This window comes from Oratosquilla oratoria, chromosome 20 (genome assembly GCF_046742065.1).
Source record: "Oratosquilla oratoria isolate Oo_2021 chromosome 20, ASM4674206v1, whole genome shotgun sequence".
NCBI lineage: Eukaryota > Metazoa > Arthropoda > Malacostraca > Stomatopoda > Squillidae > Oratosquilla > Oratosquilla oratoria.
The window spans coordinates 15,079,548-15,104,862 of NC_134796.1; the positions used below are offsets into that span (position 1 = coordinate 15,079,548).

The 25,315-nt window shown below is 40.1% G+C and overlaps 1 protein-coding gene across 1 annotated transcript in view; it reads right to left on the bottom strand.

Annotated features, from left to right (window-relative positions):
- Positions 1-7,995: 7,995 nt before the first annotated feature.
- mEFTu1 (mitochondrial translation elongation factor Tu 1) overlaps positions 7,996-25,315 on the bottom strand; it is a 41,049-nt gene continuing 23,729 nt past the window's right edge. Inside the window, exons 6-9 of the mRNA XM_076203665.1 lie at positions 16,458-16,571; positions 12,944-13,149; positions 10,691-10,887; positions 7,996-8,661 (exon numbers count right to left, since the gene is read on the bottom strand). Coding sequence (XP_076059780.1) covers positions 8,469-8,661; positions 10,691-10,887; positions 12,944-13,149; positions 16,458-16,571 — 710 coding nt within the window. The 3' untranslated portion in view covers positions 7,996-8,468. The remainder of the gene's footprint in view (positions 8,662-10,690; positions 10,888-12,943; positions 13,150-16,457; positions 16,572-25,315) is intronic.

Genomic DNA, 25,315 nt, shown 5'->3' on the forward strand with positions numbered 1-25,315 from the left:
ATAAGTCAGAAAGAATTCAAAGAGCAATGACAAAGATGGCACCAACACTCTCCAATTTGACATACGAACAAAGATTGGATAAACTCGAACTACCTACCTTGAAACAAAGAAGAGAAAGAAGAGACCTGCTAACCGTACACAGAATAATGAAAGGGTTGGAAGTCCTTGATAGAGATGGCTCATTAAAGTGAGATAAAAAAAAAAAAACAGACACGAAAAGAAACGTAAAAAGGATAGTTACAGAAGAGATCTGAAAAAGAATAGCTTCCCACACAGAGTGATAGATATCTGGAACAAATTGAATGAAGAAACAGTGAGTGCAAAAAAAGTACAAAAGAATTTAAGATTAAACTGGATGCTGAAAGATACAAAAGCGGGTCACTACGAGCATAGCTCTTCCTGTAAAATACAACTAGGTAAATACAACTAGGTAAATACATCAAACTACTCACTCTCTCTTTTTCTAATCTTATCACAAGCTCTACTGCTCTCATAAAAACTCTTGACTGATCTTAACAGCTTTCCTCCTATCCCATATATCTACAATACCTTCCACAGTGCCTTCCTGTCTACCCTGTCATAAGCCTTTTCCAGATCCATAAAAGCCCAAAATACATCCTTCCCTTTTCCTATAGCTTTCTCACATATCTGTCTTACCACAAAAATCTGATCTACGCAACCCCTACCTATCCTAAAACCACACTGGTCCTCACCAATTACTCCCTCTCTTCTTTTCCTAATACTCTCAATCAAGACCCTCCAATAAGCCCTCCCAACTACACTTAATAACAACCTCACCAGCCAGTCCACCATAACTGTACCTCCTTTATTCAGACATTCTGCATTGTATGCATCCAACCCAGGGGCAATACCTGCTCTCATCATCTTAACAGCTGCCCTCACTTCATTTTTTTTTTTTTTTTTTTTTTTTTTCTCCTCCATTTTCCTCATTCATCATCAGTCATTTTCTTTGTGCTTCCCACTGCAACTACCTTTCCCTTTCTATCCTCCTTCATATTTAGCAGCTCCCTAAAATACTCTGCCTACCTTCCTATCACTGCCTTCTCTTCCATTATCATCTTTACATCTGCACCTTTTACCTTTTCTTCTCTACTTGATTCACCTTCTCTTCCTCTTTTAATTTCTTTCCAAAACATTTTTATTATATTCAAAATTTTCTGTCATACTCTTACCCCATTTCACATCTGCTCTCCTTTTTGCCTCCTTTATCTTATGCTTTACTTCTCTTCTCTTTACTCTGTACCTCTCATATGATTCCCTCGTCCTAATTTGTATTCAATTTATGAAAGCCTGCTTCTTCTCTTCTACACCCTTCTTTGTTTCTTCATCCCACCACTCACTACCCTTCCTTTTTCCTCCCGTCCTCCTTGTTCCACACACCATCTTTGCACATTTTATGACTCCCTCCTTGAACCATCCCCATTCCTCCTCCACTCCTAGTTCTACTATATCCTTCACTCCTTCCCACTCCTCTCTCAGCTTCTTCTTATACTCCTCCTTTTCTTTCTCATTTAAGCAGTTCACTCTAAGTACCTCCCTACCTTCTGCCCTTATCCTCTGTCTCCATCTATCCTCCAATATCAACTTGCTTTTCACCAAAAAATGATCTGATATTTCCCACTCTCTCCCTTAGAACATATACATCCTTAACTCTTTCTTCTATACTCCTGGTTACCACTATATAGTCCATTAACACTCTATCTACCACCCTTCCATCCACCACCCTCTCCCATGTGTACTCATGCTTTACTTTCTTCCTAAACACTGTATTTGCTATCATCAACTCTCTTTTGAGACACATCTCCACTATCAACTCTCCACTACAATTTTTTCCTGGAACTCCATACTTCCCAATCACTCCATCTATTGGTTCATTTCCTACCCTAGCATTAAGGTCTCCCAATACAACTACATTGACATTTCTCCCATTTAAATCCATCCAAAATGCCTCCCTTTCCTCTAAGCTCTTCTCACTATCAGGCCCATATGTACTTACAAAAACCCACATCTCCCTTCCCAGTTTCACCTTCATCCACATTAACCTTGAAGAAACCTTCCACTCCATTACATGCTTACCTAGCTCTTTACTTAATAGTATAGCCACCCCTTTTCTCCCTCATCCTCTCTTCACTCCTGAGAACCTCCCAACTACCCTCCCAAACTCACACTCGCCCCTCCCATTCAACTTAGTTTCACTCAATGCCAACACATCCATTTTTCTTCTCACAAACATACTGCCTATCTCTTCCGTTTTACTCTCATCTGTACCACATCCATGCACATTAAATGACCTAAACCTTAGGGTACTGGTTGGAAAACTCCTAGACCCTCTTATGCCTTTACTTGTTTTAGGAATGTCCCCTGTGGGGCTACAGGTATCATGAAATAATTTTTTGTACCTTAAGCCACAAATTTCTCAATCACTCCTTGTATAAAGTCTGTATCCAGTCAACTTGGAGCTGGAAGTTTCTTGCAAAAGAAATCTGATGTTACAGATTGATTTCATAGACAATTCTAATCTAGATACGAAAATTACTTGCATTTAACTTAACAAGATCATGGACAATACAGCGATTCTGTAAACACCACATTATCAATCAATTTGTTGTCCTTATTCTCTGTTGCAAAGACATGCAGTCTTCAGGTATATAGCAACAGGCTCCAGGTGGGTCCACAAGTCATTCAGAGTAGATGTATTGTTGTCTGGGGATTGTTAGTGTGGGGCATTGTAGTACAAGGTGTTTTGTGTCCTATGTGTGGAATTTGCATCTGGGGCAGTTTGAACATGACCAAGCCTATTCTGTGTTGGTACTGTTTCTATGCTGGATGGTGTCCCGAGTGCAATTGTGCCATCATGGTTCTTATTAGATGTGGAAGGGTTTTGTCTGTAGGATTTATATCTGGGGGTTGCCATTGGAGTATCGAGTTTCATGCTCTGTCTTTTGTATTTACCTAGTTGTATTACACGGGAAGGGAACTATGCTCGTGGTGACCCATCTTTGTATCTTTCAGCATCAAGTTTTTTCTTAAAATCTTGAATAGTATTTGCACACACTGTTTCTATATATAAGTTATTCCATATATCCAGCACTCTGTGTGGGAAGCTATTCTTTTTCCCATTTTTCCAATCTCTTCTCTAGTTATCCTTTTTGAGTTTCTTTTCATGACTTCTTGTTTTTCCTTTGCCATCTTTTAGTAAATCATTCCTGTCAAGGATTTCCATTCCTTTCATGATTCTAAATAGTCAGTAGATCACCTCTTTCTCTTCTCTGCTCTAGTGTTGGTAGTTCCAATTTTGATAACTTTGTTCATATGTTAATTTGGAAAGAGTTGGTGCCAGCTTTGTTGTTGCTCTCTGTATTATTTCTAGTTTCCTTATATTCTTTTTAGTACTGGGTGTCCATAGTGTCGCTGCATATTCCAGTTTTGATCTAATCAATGTAACTAATATTTTTTTAACCATTTCTTCATCCAAGTAGTCAAATGCCACTTTCAGTGCCCTTAATAGGGTGTAGGTTTCACTGACAATTTCGTTTATATGTTTATCTGGTGTCATGTCTTTGCTGATTATTACTCCAAGGTCCCTTTCCGAGTGCATTTTTTTTATTTCTTCTTCACCAATTTTGTAATTTTTTGAAATTCTGTTTTTGCTTTTTCCAAACTCTATTATGCTACACTTCTTGATATTGAGGTTTACTTCCCACTTTTGAGTCCATTTCCAGATTTTGTCCAGGTCTGATTGTAATGAATCACAGTCCTCTTCTGTTCTTACTTTAATATTTTTGTGTCATCTGCGAAGAAATTCATATAACATTCAACTCCTTCATCCATGTCATTTATGTATATGGCAAACATGATTGGAGCCAGCACTGACCTTTGTGGAACACCACTTATCATTTCTTCCCATTTCGAGTATTTGTCTGTAATTACTACCCTCATTTTTCTCCCAGTCAGGAAATCTTTCATCCATTCTAATAAATTACCTGCGATGCCACCTATTGATTCTAATTTCCTTATCAATTTCTTGTGTGGTACTTTGTCAGATGCCTTTTGTAGGTCTAGATAGGCACAGTCTGCCTATCCACCCCTCTCATCTATTATATCTATTAGTCTTGAGTAGAAGCAGATTAGGTTTGTTGTACATGATCTTCCTCATTTAAATCCAAATTGGCTTGGGTTTAGTATAGATTTTTCTTCCAAGTGTTAACCCATCTACTTTTGATCACCTTTTCACATATTTTAGCTACTGTGCTCGTTAGGGAGACCAGTCTGTAGTTAGTTGGATTTTCCTTGTTTCCTCCTTTATATATTGGCACAATGTTTGCATTTTTTCAGTCTTGTGGTACCTTTCCTTCTTTGAGCGAGCATTTGATTATAGTGTGTATTTTATCTGTTAATTCCTCTACACATTCCTTCAGTATCCAATTTGCAATTTTCCATCCGGACCATGCGGTTTTCTAACATCAAGGTTTTTTATTTGGTCACTGATTTCCTTCTTTGTTACAGTTATTTCCCTCATTGGGGGGGATTTGTCTCTCTATTCCCTCACAGTTAGGTGTATTCTCAATTGTGAATCCTGATTTGAAGTGGTTGCTCATAACTTTTGCCATTTCTTGTTCTTCTGTGTATTCATGACTTCCTTGGCACAGCTTTTCTATTTCTTGTTTGTCTTTTAGTTTACCGTTATGATTTTGAGTATGTGTTTTTGTGTAGTGCAGGTGTTGAGTCAATGTTTGAGTAGTATGGTGCTGGTTTCTTTGTTACTGTTTGTGGTACTTGCAAGATGTAGTGTATTTACCTAGTTGTACTACAGAGGAAAGGAGCTATGCTTGTAGTGACCTGTCTTTGTATCTTTCAGAATCTAGTCTGTTCTTAAATTCTTATATGGTTTTTGCACATACTATTGTTTTGTCCAATTTGTTCCAGACATCCAACACTCTGTGTGGGAAACTTTTTTTTTTTTTTATCTCTTCTATAACTATCCTTTTTTATTTTATTTTCATGTCCTCTTGTTTTTCTTTTAACCCACTTTAATAAATCTTCTCTGTCAAGGAGTTCCATGCCTTTCACAATTCTGTAAATGGTCAGTAGATCTCTTTTTCTTCTTTGTTCCAGTGAGGACAATCTTTGTTCATCATATGTTGATTTTGAAAGTGTTGGTGCCATCTTTATCATTGCTCTTTGTATTCTTTCTAATTTCTCTATATTCTTTTTTTGTGCTGGGTGTCCATAGTGTCGCAGCATACTCCAATCTTGATCTTATCAGTGTGACTAGTATTTTCTTTACCATTACCTCGTCCAAGTAGTTAAAGGTCATCTTTATTTATCTTGGTAATTTGTAGGTTTCTCTATTTTGTTAATATGCTTGTCCGGTGACACGTCTTTGTTAATAATTACTCCTAGGTCCTTTTCAGAGCTAACTTTTTTTACTTCCTTTGTACCAATTTTATATTGCCCCAATATTCTATTTTTACCTTTTCCAAACTCCATTATACTACATTCTTGATGTTGAAGTTCATTTCTTACGTTTGGCTCCATTCCCAGACTTTGTCCAGGTCTCTCTGTAGTGATTCAATCTTTTTCTGTACTTACTTTCCTTAGTAGTTTTGAGTCATCTGCAAAGTTCACATAACATTCTACACCTTCATCCATGTCATTTATATATATGGCAAACATTATCGGAGCTGATACAGAACCTTGTGGGACTCTACTTACCATTTCATCCCAGGTTGAGTTTTTGTCTCTGTATACCACCCTCATTTTTCTCCCATTCAAGAAATCTTCTATCCATTTCAATAACTTTCCTTGTACACCTCCTCTTGTTTTGAGTTTTCTTAGTAGCTTTTTGTGTGGTACTTTATCAAATGCCTTTTGTAAATCTAGTAAAGCACAAGCAGCCCATCCGTCCCCTTCTTGCATTATGTCTATTAGCCTCGAATAAAAACAGATCAAGTTCATGGCACATGATCTTCCTTGTCTAAAGCCAAATTGTTTTGGATTCAGTAATTATTTTCTTCCAGATGTTCAATCCATCTGCTTTTGATAACATTTTTCACATATTTTTGCTATTATGCTTGTAAGGGAGACTAGTCAATCTTGTGGTACCTTTCCTTCTCCGAGTGATCAATCTATTGTCTTATATATTTTGTCTGTTAGTTCATCTATACATTTTTAGTATCCAATTTGCAATTCTATCCAGACCATGTGATTTTCTGACATCAAGGTTAACTATTTGGTCCCCTACTTCTTTATGTATCATAATTATCTTTCATTTGGGGAGACCTTTCTCTTTGTCCTTCATCCCAGTTATGTGTATTTTCAATTGTGAATACATACATACATATACCAAGGCTTTTCCCCCTTACAAGGGAGGTAGCCAAAAAGGAAAAGGCATAAAATCATTCCCACCCATTCCATCCCTGAAAACACTCCACACTCCCTCTTATCTTAGCACCTCCTGGATGATGGGTCATCCCTGCACCTTGTCCACTGCCCTGGGTCAGAAGCAGTGTCGCAAGACAGCACATTTACAGCATTGTGAATACATATTTAAAATGTTTGTTCATAATTTCAGTTTCACTACTTCTTGCTTATTTTTTAATTTACCATTTACAAACCTGCAGAATAATTTAGGTTGATCCTTACATTTGTCTATTATGTCTTTTTCATAGTTCCTTTTTTCTTCCGTGTATTTCTACATATTCATTTCTTAGTTTCATATATATTTGCCACTTACCCAGTTTGTGTTCCTGTTATTCTCATGTGGAGTTCTATGGGGAGAATTTTGGTTTCTGTACACAGGTGTCCAATGGTTTTGGTCAAGGTTGATTTCAGGGCTGTGGAGTCAGAACACAAAACCTCCGACTCCGACTCCTCTATTTTTGGCACCACCAACTCTGACTCCTCATGTAATTAACTGATTATGGCCTACATACTTTATAAAGCCTGTGCAACATACATATGCTCCAACCTTGAGTAGACTTGTATCATTATAACTGGTTTATATCAAAGAAAGATATATGTTATAGTGTGGCTTTCCTACGTTTGACCTCTTCATTAATACTTTATCACTGAAGTAGAGATTTTTTTAAAGGATATTGAAGAAAATTCAGTAAAATAAAGACTCTATAATGTACCTCTTGATTTAACTACATACTGGTACTGCTATGCGATTATTGTGATGGGCATTACTCTGGTTCTGGAACCGATCTTATCGATACGAGTACAATACAAGATACAGCTGAACATGTTTGAAACATGAAACTTTTTTTTCTACTTTAAATATTCTTATTTCAATAATTCAATGTTAAAAAGTATAGAGGGGACAAAGAAGGGGAAAGGAGAGAAGAGATAGTACTGTATTATTGCGTTAGTCTACAGTTGAAATCATAATTATCCTACTGTTTGGCAACACAGCAGTGGGAGAAACCACCAAACTGATGGAGTGATGGAAATGACGCATATGGAACTTGACAGGAATATTACAGCTCCTGTGACTGTGTGTCAACAGGTGTAAAATGGAGGTGTTTATCTAATTTATTAAAGTAATACTTTGGATGTTTATCGCTCTATGTATAAATTTCAAATCCAGCGTTGCAAAAGGATGTTTTGGGGGCTTAGTGGAATGACCACGAAGATAAGACGATGAGATTTATTACATTTTATAATTTTTTTTTTTATATAATCTACTTATAAGGAGTGTGCACTGCATAACTCTACAGACTAAACGAAGGCATTATAAAGTGTAAATTTAACTGGAGTCGGAGTTGGTATATTTTTACCGACTCGACTCCAGTGACACCGTAATTGCTTCCAACTCCGACTCTGACTCCAGTGACCGTAATTGCTTCCGACTCCGACTCTGACTACAGTGACTGTAATTGCTTCTGACTCCAACTCTGACTCCACAACCATGGTTTATTTTTATGAATTATAATCATAGTAACCTCAAAGGTATAAATTAAGCAACAAACCTGCTTTCTTTGGGTTTATTTACAAAATATTTACCATATCTACGTGATGAAAAACTTCCACTTAAAATATATAATTAACATTTCAATGTCATTAAAGAGGTCTTCAAATATGCCTATCAGTTACTAATGCTTCAAGATTTATAAATCTGAATGGTATTCTTGACTGAAGCTTATGTACAATGTAGAAATGTTCATATATGGGTAAAGAACTTCTATCTGATGTTCTTTTAACTTGTGAAGTCTCAAGAACAACTTCCCCAATCTTCATGTATTCTTCTGGTAAAATCTGCTTTACAATTATGCAAAAATTACATTACATGGCATCTCCAGGAATCCACTTATTGTATCAATCAAGTTAACTGTACTCATATTTGCCAACCACTTTCCCTTATATAATATAATCAACATTTTTATACATTTTTCTTGTTTCTGTACATCAACACAAGATTCTTTAGTATATCACAAAGCTTGAGTTTACTTTCCCCCTGCTACTGCAGCCTTCTTGTCACGCTGCTTCTTACTCAGACTCAGGTCACCACGCTCTCCCTCAGAGAGATTTTTACCAAGTCCTGTAATAACTCCAGTCCCGAGGGTAGTGTTGCCAGAGCGCAGTGTGAAACGCTGTCCTTTCTCCATTACCATAGGTTTCAGCAACTTCAACTGGAGCCTGTAATGAAGTTAAAAGACTTCAGAAACATTTCAAGCCATCAATCTGTTGCTTGTCAAAAAAGTATGCATGGGCAAGGGTGGTGGATGGAAGGGTGGATAAGGCACTAATGGACTATAGTGATATCCAGGAAAAGAGAAGGGAAGAGTTCTGGATGTCTATGTTCTTAGAAGAGTGGGGAATATCAGATCATTCTTTGGTGGATGGTAAGCTGAGAGCGGAGGATAGGTGGGGAAAGAAGGAAAGGGTGGAAGGTAGAGAGGTGCTTAGAGTAAACTTTTTAAATAAAGATGAAAAGGAGCAGGAGTACAAGAAGAAGCTGAGAGAAGTGTGGGAGGTAGTGTAGGATAGAGTAGAGGGAGGAGTGGAAGAGGAATGGGGGTGTTTCAAGGAAGGAGTGACAAGATGCACAAAGATGGTATGTATTTACCTACTTTTATTTATATATATATATATATATATATATATATATATATATATATATATATATATATATATATATATATATATATATATATGCATGCAAGCTTGTGGTGTCCCATCTGCATCTTGCCATGTCAAATTTGTCTTTAAATTCATGTGGAAAAAGGGGAATGTAAGGTAATAAAAGGAAGGGTAGCAAGTGGTGGGATGATGAAATGAAGAAGTAGTCCTTTTAGAAGGATCAATCTGTTAGTGTAGTTAATATGATGCAAAAATATGTTAAGTGCAAGAATTAGGAGGGAAACAAAGTGGAAAATTGGAAAAAATCAGTGGATTTAACTGAGAAAGAGTGTATATTATAAAGTTTTTGTGGTAAGACATCAAGGTTTTCCAAAGGGTAAAAACATTTTTTTGGAATTTCATGGATTTGGAGAAGGCACAGTGACAGGGTTGACAGAAGTGTTAAGAAGCGTGTTGTGGATGTATAGGATGGGTTGAGTCAGTTGATAATGTTGTGTCTTGTACCATTGCCTTTGAGCTGAATGGTGTGGTGGAGAGCAGGAGTGAATTTTCATTCAAAAGACAGGTAAGACATCAAATGGATTTTGGATGGGTGTCTGTCTTGACCGACCCCCTTATCAAATGGAAAATCCCTTTTTGGTATAAATGTATGAATGTATTTTGTAGTTGCAATAAACAGAATCCATGAATAATAGGTAAGCTGTCCCTTCCTCATGAAGAAATACAAGATACTTTATCTTAATTCACAAACAATTTTATTCCATGCAAAATAACAATTATACAGAATTAAAACACCTGTTTTTCTAACACAAAATTGTAAGATGAAGATACATACATATACCAAAGGCTTTTTCTCCCTTACAAGGTCGGTAGCCAAAAAACAAAGGCATAAAAAACACTCCTACCCATTCCATCCCCAACATACTCCACTCCCATCCACCCTCTTACCTTGGCACCTCCTGGATGATGGGTCATCCCTGCATCTTGCCCACTACCCTGGGTCAAAAACAGTGTCGCAAGACACAGCACATCCACAGCAAGACTATTTCATTAAATCAGCAAACCCCCCCTCTCTGTCCCCTCATGCAGAAATGGAGATGGGGAGAAATCCCTTCAGGCTGTATCAATTTATTTCTCACACATACTCCCTCATCCCCAATCTTCTACCACCCCCCCTCATACATCACAGCATCATTCATACACAACCATTCTCCATTCACTCCTATCTCCTGTCCTCTCCCATCCTTCCTCAACAGATATTGCCCTCTTTCCCAATGCCCCTTTTACCTCATCCATGCATCTCATCCTAGGTCATCCTCTCATGTTCACTCCTACCTCTGCCTTCCACACCTCTTTTATTCGTCTTTCTTCACTCATTCTTTCCATGCGTCCAAACCATCCCAATACTCTTTCATCAACCCTATCTCCCAACTCCCTTTCCACTTTGGCTCTCCTCCTCATTTCTCACTCAATCCAGCCTAGTAACCCCTATCATACTTCTTAGGCACCTTATCTCATAAAAATCTTATCCTTAGCTTTACCTCAACAAAAATTTGTAACAGAATCAAATGACCTGCTTTCTTACTTTGCATCCTCTCCTGGCATAACCATCTCTTTCCCTTGTACAATAACTTGGGCAGCACAGTCCCATGTTTTACTAAATAGTTGTAACTGGATGTAGGAAGTGAATGGTCGAGACCTGCCACCCTCCTCTTTACTTAGTACGTATACCTGGCCTTCTACATTGTCATATGATGTCATTGTTCCTGGCTTAGCCATGATCTGAAAAATATAAAAGAATTATAGTTACATCCATGTCTAATTTACACAGTCATTTTCATTTGCAACAGTACAAGAACAGGCCACCTTGTAAAAAACTTTTGCAAACCAACCCTGATGACACTTTATGACTGGAGACAAACATCCAATCAATCCATTGGCCTTAGTTTCTCTTGCAGAAGACTGAGGCCTCCAAAGACCTGGCAACAGCCACCGGGCAGGATCATAAGTAACTCCTGTTGTCTAGGGATTGTTAGTGAGGAGCACTGTAGTATGAGGTGCTCTGTTTCTTCTGTGTGGTAGTTGGATCTGGGGCAGTTTGAATCTGTGACCAGGCTATTCTGTGTTGGTACTGTCTTAATGCTGGATGATGTCCTGAACACATGCATCTCAAGCATTCAATCATACAAGAATATCAAGCCACTTTTTTAACTTTACAATCCCCAGTAGAATTCCTTCTTAAACCTTACCTTGAGCACCCCTTTTTCTTACGTTCACCTGGCAAGACCCAAACTTTAGGATTCTGGTTGGAAAACTCTCAGACACCTCTTATGATTTTGCTCTTTTTTTAGGAATGTTTCCTTTGGGGCTACAGAGAGTAGGATGCCTAGTACTATCTCTGTCCTGTTTTTGTCACCTTCAACTCAAGTGGGAAAACTTGGAGGCAATATTCTTTCTCCCCTACCACAGGATTTGGCAAAAAAGGAAATGAATATTCAGAGAAATGGTATATGACAGTACTAAGAGTTGGGGGACAGCATAATGGAGGGACAGTTGCAGTATAATAAAGTAGCATAATTTTTCTATGAATAGATATTTCCTCTCACAGACAAAATGATGTGTGGCTCTGGTATATAGGGGTGCCCTGTAAAGACCCTCAAGTATCAGCTATATGCTCCCGGGCAGCTTTCAACACCACAATGACACGTACGCAATATTCCAGATGGGGATATTGTGAGCAAGGGTGAGCTTCCTACTCAGAGGGAGTAACTGGTGAAGAACAGTGTGGGTTTAGGTCAGGCAGGGGTTGCGTGGATCAGATATTTGTAGTATAGCAGGTATGTGAGAAAACTTCTTAGGAGAGGCTGGACGACCGTGTTGTGAACAGCTGCCCAGGATGTAACACTTCACCCCATACCATACAACACATAATGGAAGACTGCATTATACACAATCATGCACGCAAACAACACAACATACACTCTATAAAGGATTTGTGGGAAAACCCAGTTTCGGCTGTGGCCTTCCTTGGGGAGACGGGACTGCTCGGACAGACAGTCTAGGGAACGACAACAACAACAACTTCTTAGGAAAAGAAAAGGATATTTCTTGGGTCTTTATGAATTTGGAGAAGGCTTATGACAGGGTAGACAGGAAGGCAGTGTGGGAGGTATTGCAGATATATGGGATAGGAGGAAAGCTATTAAGAGCAGTCAAGAGTTTTTACGAGAGTAGTAGAGTGGTTTGAGGTAAAGATGGAACTTTGCCAGGGATGTGTTATGTCGCCTTGGCTGTTCAATTTATATACATGGGGTGGTGCAAGAGGTAAATGCAAGGGTAATGGGCTAGGGATTGGAGATGGACAAAGAAAATGGAGAACAATGGGAGATAAGCCAGTTGTTGTTTGGTGATGACACTGATTGTAGCAGGATCAGAGAAGGAATTAAGGGAATTAGTGATAGAGTTTGGGAAGGTTTGCGAAAGAAGGAAATTGATGATAAATGTGAGTAAAAGGTGATGAGATGTATGAGGGGAGAGGATGGCAGCAAATTGAAAGTATTAGGGGAAAGAGACTGGGGGAAGTGGATAGCTTTAGATACTTGGGTGTGAATGTGGTGGGAAAGGGTGTGGAGGTAGAATGTAGGTTGAGAAAAGCAAGTAAATGTCTTGGGATATATATATATATATATATATATATATATATATATATATATAATACATATACAATAATAATTATATAAAAAAAAGTGCATCTTATATGCCATAAAATACAGTATATGAATTCTCTAACCTAATTATATGGATACTGCAACAAATTGATTCAAAGTATTCCTCTTACCATTCCACGTTTAACATCATCCCTCTTCAGACCTCTCACTAATGCCCCAAGCTGATCTCCTGCTTGAGCTTCTTCAAGAATCTGGTGGAACATCTCAATGCCTGTGATGGTGGTCTTGAATTTTTTGTTGTGTCCTACAAATTCAGCCTCCATGCCCTTCTTGATAACACCTCTCTCTAGCCGTCCTGTAACCACTGTACCCCGACCTATGGAAAACAAAAATTTTACTTTATGGAAGAGAGGGAATGGGAAAACAGGAGGAGGAGCAGGAGAAGGGGAATGAGGGGGAGGAGGATGAGAGGAGAGGTGGATAATTATTTTCTGTATTTTGTCAATAATTACTGGTGTTTATTCTTGAGAACAATATCTGCTGAAGATATTGAGTCAGAAAGGTGGTAAAGGATATATATAAGGCAACAAATATGTGGGATAGTAGACAGTGGCACCTTGTGATAGTATGAAATGGAGAACTACAAATATGTATAAAATAGCATGTTATGTTCTCTGAAAATACAATGATTGCAGCTCCTGGAATATTGTGTATATTCAGAGTTGTATACATTTGCAGACCCCCGCCCTGCATTTCATACCACCACAAGTTGCCTATGATGGCAGATGTTAACAGCAATCAGTACTGACTTATGAGTGGCGATTAGTCTACAATTATAAAAGAAAGTTATTTGAGGGATGTTACTTAAGACCTGAAATATCGACTACATAAAATTTTGACAGTAAATTAAACTTGTAAAAGTCCACAAAAGTATTATATAAAAGTATGGCATGATACAGAGCATGCGTGTTCTCGACCATGGTTGGTACAATAATGGTGCTCCACAGCATTGGCACGCTCATCTACATGAATACAAATCCATTGGTGGGAACCCACTAGATGGTTCCACATAATTACAGATTGTACATATTTACATAGTATCACAAATACAATACACACTCTGTATAGCTAAGCCACCACTTCCCATTGCCCTCACCAAGGAAACATTTGTGGCAGGGATGTTGTCAACCCTAAGATGTCCATTGTGCACATACACACGCATATGGAGTGAGTGTGTATTCTGTTTTCAAGTCAACTCTTGAGGGATTCTCCATTGTTCTTGGGATCTGATACCAAGGGGCATTCAATTGTCTCCAGTGACCAGAGGACTAAGCCTTCCAGCAAATACCCGAATGCCTGCTTGGACAATGGGCCTTGTCAGTGTTTTGGGTCAAATGCCTGAACACCTGCTCAAACAATGGACCTCATGCTTTCTGACTACAATAGATGCATCTCCTGTCACCCTCTCCAACCAACTCTACAAACTTTACCCAATAACAATATGGCAACACTTGTAAAAATGTTCCTGTAAAATATCTATTCTGGCAAACCCCCTAAGTCTTCTTCAGAGGTTGCATGTATGTATAAATGAGAGAAGACTGGAACATTAAAAAAATTACAACTCCCAGAGTCTAATTCTCCAATGTAGATATTAATTCAAATCTACATTCTGGCAGCAGCTAGGAGATACAAATTCACTCTACAACACAAACTCCTTCAAAGCAACAACTCTATGACAACAGCTATGGATTAGTGGATTCCTCATGCTGAGAACATACATCAGAGATTTACACTCCGGTTGAACATAACCACCTCCCAACTCACCACTCTGTGCTTCACCCAGCATCATACTACAAAGCACCACTGCACTGCTTCACTGCATCTGCATTGTCCAGCATCTACTATGAGGCAACCCCTCTTCACTGTATTGTCCAGCATCTACTATGAAGCAACCCCTCTTCGCTGCATTATCTAGCATCCACAATGCCTGCCGCCTCCATGCCAACACCAAGTTGCATAACCCCCTACTTCAATGCTTTTCGTTGCATTGACTACCAATGCTCTTCATTCCGTATCTAGCTTTGCATGAGTGCACTAACACTGCTGCATCGACAACCAACACCCTTTGTCCCACATCTAACTTCACACAGGTACACACTTCCATTTTGCTTTCTCCTCTCAATTATTCCTCACATTTTAATATGCACATTTTTGTTACTTTTTTTTTTTTTAACTCACCAGCCAATACACTGTACTAATTCCTCCCCTGTTTCCAGCAGTGTATATTTTTCTGTTCTCATTATCACCTAGAAGCCAGACGCTCTCTGCCTTTTGGGTTGTTCGAATACATTCAAATGCCCTTCAGCCTCAAGAACTCTGCCCAAACTTTTCAGAGATTCATGGACAAAGTCCTATGAGGTCTGTCTTTTTGCTTCACTTACATCGATGATGTGAGCATCGCCAGTCCGGACGAAGCCATGCACCAAGACCATCTGAAACAAGTCTTTACCTGACTACAAGACCACGGCATCCACATCAATCTCATATCTGAGTTCAGTGTTTCATCCATCAACTTCCTAGGACACCTTCAGGCGTCACCCATCTTGTCCCACTGCGACGCCATCCAGGATTTCTCAAAACCTACAACACAGCACCAACTCTAACAATTCCTTGTTATGTTAAACTTCTATAAGCGTTTCATTCCAGGCTACGCTCAACTGCTCCAACCGCTCTACTCCATGATCAAGCCATGCAAGAGGGGACATTCCATCTTACTCAACTGGGACACTGAAACTGACGCAGCTTTCATGACAGCTAAAGAAGCACTCGAGAATGCTACCGCCCTTAGTTTCCCTATCCCTGATGCTGTCACTTCAATCTCCACAGACGGTTCATACACAGGTGTCGGCGCAGTTCTGCAGCAATACATCAATGATGGCTGGAAACCCATCACCTTCTCAAAGAAACTCAACAATGCCAAGAAGAAATACAGCATGCCTTTGACAAGGAACTCCTAGCCATCTACAACCCTATCAACAGGTTCAGGTATTTCATTGAAGGACAACAATTCCACATATACACCAATCACAACTACATTCATCCATAACAAAACAACCTACTCCCCTAGACAACTACAACACACAGACATCATTTCCCAGTTCACCACAGATATTCGCTATGTTCGAGGTGAAGATGACTGCCCTGCCGACGCATTCTTGTGCAACATATCCTGCTGTCTCTACCTCTCTCATCAACTGTGTCGCCATTGCCACAAACCAAGCTGATGATACCAAGCTGCAGCGATTGATGGAAAACCCCACGTTGCAGATGAAGAAGATACAGCTCCCTGGAACCAACACTCAGCTCTACGCCGATGTATCCACGGACACCATTCAGCCCTACTTGCCCGAGAACCAGAGGTATACCTTGTTCCACCATTTAAATGACCTCACCCACCCAGGTATTCTGTTGTTGTTCCTATCCAATCAAGTGAGTTTAACCCCTACACTTACAGGAATTTACTAACATTATCTTCCAAGCTACAAACTCAAAGTTTTTGCAGTTTGTATCTGTGACTGTGTATATAAAGGTCTTAACACATGATCCTCATAGATTTAATTCTTACAAATGTATCTATCATCTACCTCATAGACAATACAATCATAACAGAATTTCAGTACTCACCAGGAATTGAATAAACATTTTCTACTGGAAGACGGAAAGGTTTGTCCAAATCCCTCACTGGTGTGGGAATATAGTCATCAACAGTCTCCATTAACTCAACCACAGCATCCATACCTGTTGAACAGAAAGTGTAACTAATAAGACATATGATGAAAATTATCATGATGAAAATTAACAAATAAAATTTCAATGATTCAACTTAATGTTATGAACTCCGTCTGTCAGGAGACTAGGATGATACCCTTTACAACAGACTTTGTAGTGTAAAATTTAATGAACCATGTCCTTGTCTAACTTGCTGGCACCATGGCTATATGTGGTATGCCCTTACTACAAACTTGCTTGTTAGGCAGGATCCATATTGCTACCACTCTCAACCTCTGCCACAAGTAGCAATGCTCAAACCCACTCAGCTGGCTGGCATCCCAAATTAATAAATGTTGTGAAGTATAGTGGGAGTTATGTGGATGGATAGAATAAGAAATAAGACAAGGCTTAGTGTGAGTGGGAAAGGAGCTGGCAGATAGGGTTGATCAAAGAATACCAAAATAGTCTGGGAAAGGGATGGGCCTTTATCCACAAAGAGCTATGGTGAGACGGAAAATAAATGAGTAATTGATAGGTGATAGATGTGTGAAGAGCTGGTGCAAACCTTGGATGGCTACCTTCCTTTACAAAGGGGGAAGAGGAATTTTGGTACATAAACAGACATGTAATATAAATGCTAGATTTAGTAAGAGGTCATTTAACTCTTCAACTTGATGTACATACATACATATACCAAAGGCCATTTTCCCCCTTGCACAGGAGTCAGCCAAAAGAAAAAGGCATAGTAAACATTCCCACCCATTCCATCTCCTATATACTTCACTCCCCTCCCTCTTATCTTGGCACCTCCTGGATGACGGGTTATCCCTGCATCTTGTCCACTACCCTGGGTCAATCAACTTGATGTACCAACATAATTTGTTCTGGCTGAATGCCAGTTTCATTCAATTCATTTGGAAGTGCTAAAAAAAATCTTGAACAAGTTCCTCAATCTAGTAATAATCCTGACTCTGAAATTTATCAAGTCTTGTGGTATTATTCTACCTTTCATACCTCTTTTGCTAATCTTTCTTCACTTATTCTTTCCATGTGTTTAAACCATCCCAATAAACTTTAATCAGCCCTATCTACCTATCACTCACCGCTCCATTAACACACTGAAAGACAACACACTGCTGCATGCCAGACCCCCTGATATCCACCCTTCTGAATCCTCTCCCCCACGAAAGGACAGAGTCCACCTGGCCAGACTGCGGTGCGGCCACCACCCAGCGCTTCTAAGCTACCAGAAGAGGCTGGATGACTGCATTGTGAACAGCTGCCCAGGATGTAACACTTCACCCCATACCATACAACACATAATGGAAGACTGCAATATACACAATCATGCATGCAAACAACACAACATACACTCTATAAAGGGTTTGTGGGAAAACCCAATTTCGGCTGTGGCATTCCTTGGGGAGATGGGACTGCTCGGACAGACAGTCTAGGGAACGACAACAACAACAACAACCAGCTCCCTTTCTACATCCACTCTCCTCATTTCTCACTCTATCCAACATCTCCTTCTTTATATATATATATATATATATATATATATTATACCAAAGACTTTTCCCCCCTTACAAGGGAGGTACCCAAAGAACAATGCCATAAAATCCACTCTCATCAATTCCATCCCCACATACTCCACTCCCATCCACCCCCCCCTCCCTCCCTCTAATCTTGGCACCTCCTGGATGACAGGTCATCCCTGCATCTCACCCACTGCCCTAGGTCAGTAGTGTAGCAAGACACAGCACATCCACAATGAGGCTGCTTCATTAAATCAACAAACTCCCCTTTTTGTCCCCACATGCAGAAACGGAGATGAGGAGAAATTGCTTTGAGCTGCATCAATTTATTTTTCACACACTTCCTCACACACCATCCCCCACCCACTCCCTTTCATGCATCAGAGCATCTCCACATACAACCATTCTCCATTCACCCCTACTTGTCTTCTCCCTTCCTTCCTCAACAGACATTCCCCTCTTTCACAATGCCCCTTTTACCCCATCCATCTATCTCATCCTTGGTTGCCCCCTCATGTTCACTCTTTCCACCTCTGCCTTCCATACCTCTTTTACTAATCTTTCTTCACTCATTCTTTCCATGTGTCCAAACCATCCCAATACTCTTTCATTTCCATCAACCCTATCTCCCAACTCAATTTCCATCCCTGCTCTCCTCCTCACCTTGTTTCTCCCTCTATCCAGCTTGGTAACCCCCATCATACTTCTAAGCCACCTCATCTCAAACATATTCAAACTCCTCCTCTCTTCCTCTCCCATGCTCCATGCCTCCACCCCACACAGCATTGCCAGCACAATCACTACCTCACATTCAGGCAAGCCACAGGCGGAATTGGACAGCTGGAAAAGAGCTCTGCTGTGCAGCACATTTTTGCTAAACTATTATGGAAACCTCTAGTTGTATTTACGAATGCAAAGGGACTTGTGTACACCAAGTGACCAAAATGGCATAATCATTATAATATTAGTGCTAAATACATAAAATGGAGGGAGATAAAAGTAAAAGAAGAAAAAGTGAACCAACAAAAAATGTGTTTGGACGTGAGCAGAGTGGAATCACTGCTGGGGGTAATACCAAAATGATCTTGCATGAATGAAACCCCAAAAGCTACTCAAAGGTTGGATAATTATGGATTTTGAGGGTTTGCAAGAAAAGGTTGGAATATTAAGTACAGCTTTGGAGTTGGATATTGAACCTTGGTACAAAAATGTCTAAAGAAATCAGGATATTGCTGATTTGATGGATGAACTAATGGATTTGAAAATTGAATACAGGGCAATGTACAGAGAAATTATTCAACTTAAAATAGCTAATGACGAGATGAACAAGGAGCTTGATGATCTGAGGAAAGAATTAAACATGGTCTGAGGTGAGAATGAAAAACGAAGATAAAAACGAGGCCATGAAAAAAGAAGTGAAAGAACAAATACAAGTACATACATACATATACCAAAGGCTTTTTCCCCCTTACACGGGGGGTAGCCAAAAAGAAAAAGGCATAGAAATCACTCCCACCCATTTCATTTCCCATATATTCCACTCCCCTCCACCCTCCTCCCTCCCTCCTATCTTGGCACCTCCTGGATGCCGGGTCATCCCTGCATCCTGTCCACTGCCCTGGGTCAGAAGCAGTGTCGCAAGACACAGCACATCCACAGCAAGGCTGCTTCATAAATTCGGTGACTCCCCCTCTCCGTCCCCTCATGCGGGAAAGGAGAAGACGGGGAGAAATCCCTTTGGGTTGCATCAAATTTTTCTCATACATACTTCCTCACCCCCCATCCCACACCCACTCCCCCTCATGCATCACAGCCTCATCTATACACAACCCTTCTCCATTCACCGCTATCTTCTGTCCTCTGCTGTCCTTCCTCTACAGACATTCCTCCCTTTTGTAAAGCCCCTTTCACCCCATCCATCCATCTCATCCTAGGACACCCCTCATATTCACTCCTTCTACCTCTGTCTTCCACACTTCTTTTACTAATGACCGAGAAAATCATAGAAATGATTAAGGAGACCGTTCTCCAAGAAATAAAAAACCAATGGAAAGTGGAACAAGAAAATCGAAAGTTAACTTTTAAGGCAATAGTACAGCAACAAATGGAAGAAAATGCAAAAGAAATGGTAATTAAAGTAATTAAGGAAAAAGAAAATTGGGTCAGAGACACAGTGGGTAAAAGTGCATTGTAATTTATGGTATCAAAAAATGTACAAAGATATCAAAGAACAAGAGGAGAAATTGCAAAAGCAATTCTGAAAAAGATACAAGAGGAGGGACAGGATATGGACAAAGATTGAAGGGGTACATAGGATGGGACATCAAAGAAAAAAATATAGGCAATTAAAAATCAAACTAAGGTCTCAAATGATAGCAGATGTACTATCAAAAACAGCAAAGCTAGCAAACAGTGAAAATTACAAAGTGTATGAATAGGAGGAAAAAAAAAAAAAAAGGAATGAGGAAAAAGAGAAACAAAAGGCACTTAGAAGTGAAACAAATGAAAGAAAAAAAAAAGAGAGAGAGAAAGGAACAGAGTGAAAAAAAATATTTATCTTCTAGAGAGTGCTTGACTAAGGCTGGAGGGACAAAAGAAAAGTACATACATATACCAAGGGCTTTTCCCCCCTTACAAGGGTGGTAGCCAAAAGACAAAGGCATAAAGATCATTCCCACCCATTCCATCCCCAATACACTCCACTCCCCTCCACCCTCCCTCTTATTTTGGTACCTCCTGGATCGGGTCATTCCTGCACTTTGTCCATGCCCTGGGTCAGAAACAATGTCGCAAGACACAGCACATCCACAGCAAGGCCACTTCATTAAATCAGTGACCCCCTCCTCTCTGTCCCCTCATGCAGAAAAGGAAAAGACAGGAAGAAATCCCTTTGGGCTGCATCAAATTTTTCTCACACATACTACCTCATCCCCCTACCCAACATTCATATACAATCATTTTCCATTCACCCCTGTCTTCTGTCCTCTCCTGACCTTCCTCAACAGACATTCCCCTCTTCCCCAAAGCCCCTTTTACCCATCCATCCATCTCATCCTAGGTCGCCCCCTCATGTTCACTCCCTCGACATCTGCCTTCCATACCTCTTTTACTAGTCTTTCTTCACTCATTCTTTCCACGTGTCCAAACCATCCCAACTCTCTTACCACCCCCATTCTCCTCCTCACCTCCTTTCTCACTCAATCCAGCCTAGTAACCCTTATCATACTTCTCAGACATTTCATCTCAAACACATTCAAACTCCTTCCTCTCTATGTTTCATGATTCTGCTCCATACAGTGCTGCTGGCACAATCACTCCTTCATACAATCTCCTCTTAGCATCCATTCCCAAATGTCTATTTCTCATTACACTTTTTAATCCACCAAGGCATTTACTTGCTTCTCTTAATCTACATTCTACCTCCACCTTCACTCCTCCCTTTCCTGCCACATTCGCACCCAAGTATCTGAAACTATCCACTTCCACCAGTCACTCTCCCTTAATGCTCACTTCCAGTCTGCTGCCACTTTCACCCCTTGTACATCTCATCACCTTTTACCCACATTTATCTTCAACTTTCTTCTTTCACACACTCTCCCAAACTCTGTCACTAACTTCCTCAATCGCCCCTCTGATCCTGCTAAAAGTGCAGTATCATCCACCAACAACAGCTGGCACACCTCCCACTTTTCTCCATTTTCTTTAACCATCTCCAATCCCCGACCCACCACCCTTGCATTTACCTCTCGCACTACCCCATCCATGTATAAGTAGTTGAAAAGCCAGGGTGATATAACATCTCCCAGACGAAGTCCCACCTTTACCTCGAATCACTCACTCTTTCCATTTCTAATCCTGACACATGCTTTACTACTCGCAGAAAAACTCCTGACAGCTCCTAGAAGCTTTCCTCCTATCCCGTATATCTGCAAAACCTCCCATAGTGCCTGAAATGAATATGTAAAAATATGCAGGGAAGAAAAGAAAAACTAAGAAAAGGACATAATTAATAAAATGCAAGGACCAGCCAAAACTATTTTACAGTTATGTGAATGGTAAACTAAAAGACAAACAAGAAATAGTAAAACTGCATCAAGGGAATAATGAATATATAAATGGCTGAAATTATGAACAAAAATTTTAAATCTATATTCACACATGCAAGGGGGGACGGAGAGGGGGGGTCGCCGATTAAATGAAGCGGCCTTGCTGTGGATGTGCTGTGTCTTGCGACACTGCTTCTGACCCAGGGCGGTGGGCAGGGTGCAGGGATGACCCGTCATCCAGGAGGTGCTCAGATGAGAGGGAGGGTGGGAGGGGTGTGGAGTGTATTTAGGGATGAAATGGGTGGAAGTGTTTTTATGCCTTTCCCTTTTTGGCTACCTCCCTTGGAAGGGGGAAAAAGCCTTGGTATATGTATGTATGTATGTACAATTGAAAGTACACAAAATTGGGGAGAAGTACAGAAACATCCCCCCCAATGAAAGAAATAATTGTGACACAGAAGGAAATTAGAGACCAAATAAAAACCTTGATGTCAGAAAATCAGTCTGGATGGAACTGCAAATTGTCTATTAAAAGAATGCATAGATGAACTAATGGACAAAACATACAAGATAATTGATTACTCACTCAAAGAAGGAAAGGTACAACAGGATTGGAAAAATGCAAATATTGTAAATATAAAGGAGGGGACAAGGAAAATCCAACTAACTACAGACAGGTCTCCCTTACAACCACAATAGCAAAAATAGGTGAAAAAGTTATCAAAAGTAAATATCTGGAAGAAAATAATATAGTGAAGCCAACACAATTTGGATTTTGACAAGATCATGTGCCACTAACCTGATTTGCTTCTACTTAAGACTAATAGAAATAAAAAGGGATGGATGAGCGGATTGTGCTTTCTTAGATCTACTATGGAAATTGAAGTTTAATAATTTCATGGAAAGTTTGAGAACTTACTGGTCACAATTTTCTGCCGGGTTGGGTTCTCAAACATTGGTAAGTTTGAATTAAGTAGAACTTGAAGGCCTTCTGAACCAAAGCCGTGATCCCTTGGTTAGAGGTTTCCAAAAAAGAGGTCCTTCTTCGTCCTGAGCTCAGGGTAATCTTACTGTTCCGATATTAGTACGCACCGTGTTCCAAGGGACTCATACGAGTTTGATTACAGCTCAGAAGGCCACGGGTTAATTTTTACCTTTCGTAATTTCTCAAAGTAATTCCCGATTTATCAAACCAAAATTGTTACATAGATTTAGTAAACAAAACAAAGAGGAGGGGAGTTTAATCGTATCTTATTTAAAGTTACGATAAGCGTGGTTCGAAGTTCAGGAAAGGTTCCTGAATCGACGAAAATATCGCTTTGAGGGAAAGTTTGCCGAACTAAGGTAAACACTACGATTCCCAATAACAATTACCACAACCTCCCAGACAACAAAAAGAAAGTGTTCAATGAATACAACACTTTCAAGGAATATTTACAATAACTTTTTAAGAAGTAGAGACCTTACTTGGTCTCTAGAGGCTAGTGCAGCCTTACGAGAAGGTCCCAAAGAGGTAGGTTCCGGAGCGACACAGTCATTTTCCAAAGAAATAACCTCCTCCAAGTTTGAGGCCTCTTCAAAGGTTCCAACTCGCTAGCCTGCAAAATAGGATCCCCAGGGGATTCATCCTCATGACAGGAATGTAACTCAGCATGGAGCTCTAGAGGGATTAAAAGTCTAACGTTGACTTTGATAGAGTTTCCATCGGGTTTAATGACAGAGACTGTACATATCACATGGTCTTGGTCACGAAAAGTCTCAACAACACGAACTAAGGGCCAGAAGGGTCTGGTCTTAAAAGGCAATTTCAAAAAAGCAGTCACTTTTTTCCCAGCTTCTAGAACTGTGGTACATAGCTCTATCCCTTTCCCTTAAGCTGACCAAGTACTCTGTCAGCCATCATTTCTTAAACTCTTCATAAAAATAATCACTACAGTCTATGACTAAGATGAGAAGAGAAGGATAGTCTTCTGATTCCCATTCAGGGACTTGCTCCAAATCACCAAACATCAAGGAAGGAATGGTCCTTCCTATAAGGAAATGATTTGGGGTAATAACATCTACTTCATTTTCACAGGAATGATAAGTAAGAAGTCTATTGTTCAAAATTTTTGAACATCGGACAAAAGAGTGGTAATCTCTGCCAGGGAAGGAACAGACCTACCCAATACCTTATAGAGACATTGTTTCACCATCTGAATTAACCTTTCCCAAGTGGCACCATACCATGCAGCATAAACAGGGATGGTTCTGTGCTGAACAGGGGAAGTTTTAAACTTCTCTTCAAATTCAGAAGATGATAGAAGTCGTCCAATAATACTTCACACTTGTACAAAGGATTTGGCATTATCAGAATAAACTACTGAAGGAATTCCACATCTGTTAGCAAATCTAACGAAAGCCAATATGAACTCAGCAGTGGACATAGAATCCAAAACTTCCAAATGGATAGCTCTAGTATTACATACATACATACATACATATACCAAGGCTTTTTCCCCCTTACAAGGGGGGTAGCCAAAAAGAAAAAGGCATAAAATCATTCCCACCCATTCCATCCCTGAATACACTCCACACCCCTCCACCCTCCCTCTTATCTTAGCACCTCCTGAATGACGGGTCATCCCTGCACCTTGTCCACTGCCCTGGGTCAGAAGCAGTGTCGCAAGACACAGCACATCCACAGCAAGGCCGCTTCATTAAATCGGCGACCCTAAATTGCATAAAATGAGAGGACGGGGAGAAATCCCTTTGGGCTGCGTCAAAATTTGCTCACACATACTACCTCACCCCCCATCCACCCGCCCATTCCACCTCATGCTATCACAACATCATCCATATACAACCATTCTCCATTCACCCCTGTCTTCTGTCCTCTCCCGTTCTTCCTCGACAGACATTCCCCTCTTCCCCAAAGCCCCCTTCACCCCATCCATCCACCTCATCATAGGACGCCCCCTCATGTTCACTCCCTCCACATCTGCCTTCCACACCTCTTTTACTAGTCTTTCTTCACTCATTCTTTCCAGGTGTCCAAACCATCCTAATATTCTTTCATCAACCCTATCTCCCAGCTCCATTTCCACCCCCGTTCTCCTCCTCACCTCCTCATTTCTCACTCTATCTAGCCTAGTAACCCCCATCATACTTCTCAGACACTTCATCTCAAACACATTCAAACTCCTTC